Source organism: Otolemur garnettii, unplaced genomic scaffold, assembly GCF_000181295.1.
Source record: "Otolemur garnettii isolate 467f Iridium unplaced genomic scaffold, OtoGar3 scaffold00170, whole genome shotgun sequence".
NCBI lineage: Eukaryota > Metazoa > Chordata > Mammalia > Primates > Galagidae > Otolemur > Otolemur garnettii.
Window position 1 is genome coordinate 122543 of NW_003852565.1, and position 4807 is coordinate 127349.

Sequence of the window (4807 nt, forward strand, 5' to 3'; positions counted from 1 at the left end):
GCCGTCATTGTTGTTTGGCGGGTCCGGGCTGGGGACTCGAACCCGCCACCTTAGGTGTATGTGGCTGGCGCCTTAGCCGGTTGAGCTATAGGCACCGAGCCTGTATCTTTAAGTTTTAAAATTTCCATTTGGCTCATCTTTAGTCCATTTGGTTCATCTTTACGTCTTGTTTTTGTTTGTGTTTTGCTGACTTTCTCGCTTTTGTCCTAAGTTTGGGAGTGTTCAGATTGTTAGGCTTCCCACAGGGCAGTGGTGGCTCTGAAATGAGGGAGTCAGTCACAGCAGCTGAGTCACATGCGTTGGAGTTGGTATCCCCGTGGCCTTGGGATGTTTCTGGTTTTTTTTTAATGTGCTGAGTAGCTTGGATTGTAACAGAACATTATGGAAATTATGGTGTGAGACTCTGAGTCTTGTTTAAGTCCTGTGAGGATGTTGGTATTTTTATTTTAGCAGGTACATAACCTGGGTAGATTTGGGCTGGTTCTGACTGTGTTCTTCGGTGCCAGTTCCATTTCCACACCTCTGCACTGCCATTTAGATCTGCCCCTCTGTGTGTTGCTTGTGGCTACCTGGACCTGGCTGTGGTCTCAGGGTTTGTTTGGGGTGTGAGGAGGATCAGACCACTTGAGCATGGCCACAGATGTCACAAGTGGTTTTCTGGGCTCCTGTTCTGGACTTCCCCCTCCTCCACTACCCTCAGGGCTTCCCTTTTCCATTATCCAGCCCCAGCTCTGGGCTTGGGCTTGTGTCTGGAGCCCAGCGCTAGGAAGAGTGACTTAGATTCCTCCTGTCCAGTGTCTTGGGCAGCTTGCCTGCTGCTGTTGCCTTCTTAGATGCCACTCAGCTATCCCCAGGCCCTGTCTGTGGTCAGAGCCCCGCATCCCATCACAGCAGATTCACCCGCAGGCAGGCTGGAGCTGGCACAGGGGTCCAGACGCTGCCCGCACTCATTCTGTGCCTCCTCTCCAGCTGTGGTCTATGCTTTCTGTCCCCTGTTAACAGTCACCCCCCCCCCCACCCAGTGTACCTTATGGGCTCTGTGCTCTTGACACCATGGAGGGAATTTTTTTTTTTAACATTTCAGTGTTATATCTTTTAGTTTTAAAATTTCCATTTGGTTCCTCTTTACGTCTTGTTTTTGTTTGTTTGTGTTTTGCTGACTTTCTCTCTTTTGTACTCAGTTTGGGAGTGTTTAGATTATTAGGCTTCCCACAGTGCTATAGTGAGAAGTGTGCACCATGCCTTTCTGATGGGGGTCCCTGCGGGCTGCCCATGGTCCTTGTAACCTCTGCCTATCTGTGCAGCTAGATAGGGAGTTTGGGGGACAGGGCTCTCCTTGTTTCCATCTCAGCCCCTGGTGTGTTTAGAAGAACCACTTGGGAGACTGCTGCACCCAGGGGCGCATTGCATCATTCCTCCAAGGCTATGCTGGGCCGATGTGGTATAAGAGGGCTCTGACCCTCAGCACCCCCAACGAGGGCCTGTGACCTCCAAGATAAGAGGGTGGCAGGAAGAAGTAGTATGTGCGGTGGCCCAGGTCCCTTATACTGTGGTGCTCTGGAGGCCAGGAGAGCCTGTCCCCAGTGGGCGGGGAGGAAGGAGGGTTTGCACAGGGCTTCTGGCCCATGTGCCCTGGGAGAGATATAGACGCCAGGGGCCTGACCATGCCCATGTCAGCCATCCCCAGCACCTAAGCCCTGAAGCCACCTCAGAAGGTTAATCAGGTAACCCCCACTCGCTTTTTCATGGAACAGGTGGCTTTGTGTTTTCTTCTAGCCCAGGATGGCGGCCCAGGTGACCCTGGAGGATGCATTGTCCAATGTGGATCTCCTGGAGGAGCTGCCCTTGCCTGACCAGCAGCCCTGCATCGAGCCCCCACCATCTTCGCTGCTCTACCAGGTGGGTGTCCCAGTGGCTGTGGGGGGCACAGCTGGGGCTCTGACCTCTCCATGATTGTCTTTCTCTTCCTTTCAGCCAAATTTCAACACTAACTTTGAAGACAGAAATGCTTTTGTCACTGGGATTGCAAGATACATTGAACAAGCAACCGTCCATTCCAGCATGGTAATGCTGTCTGTCTCTGTTTCTCTCTGGGGGAATGACACATTTGAGTAGCAGGTGCCACTTTTTTTTGCTTTAACCTGATAGGCTATACAGGGAGGAAAAAAAGGAAAATGAATGAGGTACATTATGTTTTTGTGGGGTTTTTTTTTATTTTTGAGACAGAGGCTCAAGCTGTCCCCTGGGTAGAGTGCTGTGGCATCACAGCTCACAGCAACCTCCAACTCCTGGGCTCAAGCGAGTCTCCTGCCTCAGCCTCCCAAATAGCTGGGACCACAGGCGCCTGCCACAACACCCGGCTATTTTTTGGTTGCAGCCGTCATTGTTGTTTGGTGGGTCCAGGTTGGATTTGAACCCGCCACCTTAGGTGTATGTGGCTGGCACCTTAGCCACTTGAGCCACAGGCACCGAGCTGAGGTGCATTATGTTTTTAAGAAAGTCTTTGTTGGCTCAATGCCCATAGTCAGTGGTTAGGTTGCTGGCCATATACACCCGGGCTGGCAGGTTCAAACTCAGCCCAGGCCTGCTAAACAGCAAAAATAACTACAACAAAAAAAAAGCTAAGGCCCATCTACTTGGGAGGCTGGGGCAAGAGAATTGCTTAAGCCCAAAGAGTTTGAGGTTGCTGTGAGCTGTGATGTCACTGCACTCTACTGAGGGCAGCATAGTAAGACTCCGTCTCAAAAAAAAGTCTGTATTTTTCTCATTATAAAAATAATAGATGCTTTCTGAAAATTCAGTGTCCATGGCCTAGAGATAACCTTGGTCATTATTTTTAGGGCATCCCATCCCTGTTAGCACATACACCCTCTCCAAATCCATACTTACACCCATGTGGGATTTGGATTTTATTTTTTGAGACAGAGTCTCACTTTGTTGCCCTTAGTAGAGTGATGTGGCATCACAGCTCACAGCAACCTCAGACTCTTGGGCTTAAGTGATTCTCTTGCCTCAGGCTCCCAAGTAGCTGGGACTACAGGCACCCACCACAACGCCTGGCTATTTTTTGTTTTTGTTGTTGTTGTCGTCATTATTGTTTAGCAGGCCCAGGCTGTGTTCAGATCCACCAGCCCAGGTGTATGTGGCCAGTGCCCTAATCACTGAGCAATGGGCACTGAGCCTGGGATTTAGATTTTATAAATGAATTGCATTGTTGTTACATATTTTAATGATTTCATGAACATTTTCACATCATGAAAATGGGCTAGAGAAAGTAATCTTTAATAACTATATAATCCATTTTGTAAATATCTACAATTTTAACTTTTGTTACTCTTTAACTTTTAGTTTCCTCTTTTGGCTATTTAAAAAAGGCTGTGGTGGCTATCTTTCATAATATATATTGAAGAAGTGAAGTTGCAGGGTCAAAGGTTGTGAACATTTTAATTGTCAGATTGTAGTTAACATTTTAAAGGGCATTTGTTTAATTTTTACCAAAGCAATGCAAAAAAAGAATAGAACAGAAAAGCAGTTTTATGCAAAGATGAGACTCCTCTTCCTATGGACATTCTACCTAGAGTGCTGTGGGAATGTGTCAGCTTTTCCTCCCACGCTCCTAGGGCTGGTGCCTGCTGCTGAGCCTTTTCTGGGAACCAGGAGGCCTGTGTCACCCCGTGAAGAGACTGCTGAGTACCCTCTGTGTGCTCAGCTGTACTGGCAGGGTAGCTGTCCCCAGTGTGTTCAGGGCTGGGTGGAGCTGAGGGCCAGCCCCTGCAGCAGCTCCTCTGAGATGCCTACACATCCCTGACGCCCCTCCAGCCTGCAGAAATCCTGAGGTGTTTCAGGTGGTTGTTACGTCCCCACCCCCGCTCTCTGCGTCACTGTCTTCTTAGCAGCTGTCCTTGGTGTGCAGTCCTTAGTGCTCGTCTGTCCATCAAAGAGAAAGTCAGGACAGTTTACGGAGCTCTGCCTAGATATAGAAGTTGAACATCTCCCTCTTCGTGCCTATTTCCCTGCCCGCCTTTGACTTGCCCTGTGTTTTGTTGCAGAACGAGATGCTGGAGGAAGGCCAGGATTATGCCGTCATGCTATACACCTGGAGGAGCTGCTCCCGGGCCATCCCACAGGTGCCCTGCCCACCCTCCCCATCCCTCCGGGCCCCACCCAATGCCTCATGCCCTGTCCAGTCCTGTTTGTTTCTGCCAGGCCAGGCCAGGCCAGGCCCCTGTCCCTCTAGTTTATCATGGCCCAGCTGCTTGGGACCCCAGATCTAGCAGCCTGGTTTCTATTGGGGACTCCAAGTCTAGCAGCACGGCTTCTATCGGGGACCTGAGCTCTAGCAGCCCGGCTTCTATTGGGGTCAGAGCCTCTTATGTCACTCTTCTCACATTATTCCTAGGTGAAATGTAATGAGCAGCCTAATAGAGTAGAAATCTATGAGAAAACTGTGGAGGTCCTGGAGCCTGAGGTCACAAAACTGATGAATTTTATGTATTTCCAGGTAAGGCAGCAAAATAATCTGAGGGCTTTAGGGCAAAAGAGTGTGATGCCTACACGCTCCCTCCCACCCTGTCACTGTGACTCATGCTCATGAAACAAAGTGCATGTAAATGAAAGCTGCCACAGCAGTTTCTGAGACAAAAGGGACCTACAGCCTTTTTGACAGTCTAAAGCTTTACTGCCCTTTCAGAGTAAAAACTTCTTTTGTGCTTCACTTCTCTATTTCCTTCATGAAGCCTGCTTTCTGTCACTTCCAAGTGCAACATTTTGACTTTCTGCCAATTTGTACTTTCTTTTTTTTTTTTTT

The 4807-nt window shown here is 49.1% G+C and overlaps 1 protein-coding gene across 2 annotated transcripts in view; it reads left to right on the forward strand.

Annotated features, from left to right (window-relative positions):
* CYFIP1 (cytoplasmic FMR1 interacting protein 1) overlaps positions 1-4807 on the forward strand; it is a 124695-nt gene that overhangs the window by 36664 nt on the left and 83224 nt on the right. For both annotated transcript variants that reach the window (XM_023519291.1, XM_023519292.1), the window contains exons 2-5: positions 1777-1899; positions 1975-2064; positions 4050-4127; positions 4400-4501. In XM_023519291.1, the coding sequence (XP_023375059.1) occupies positions 1783-1899; positions 1975-2064; positions 4050-4127; positions 4400-4501 (387 nt within the window). In that variant the 5' untranslated portion in view covers positions 1777-1782. The remainder of the gene's footprint in view (positions 1-1776; positions 1900-1974; positions 2065-4049; positions 4128-4399; positions 4502-4807) is intronic.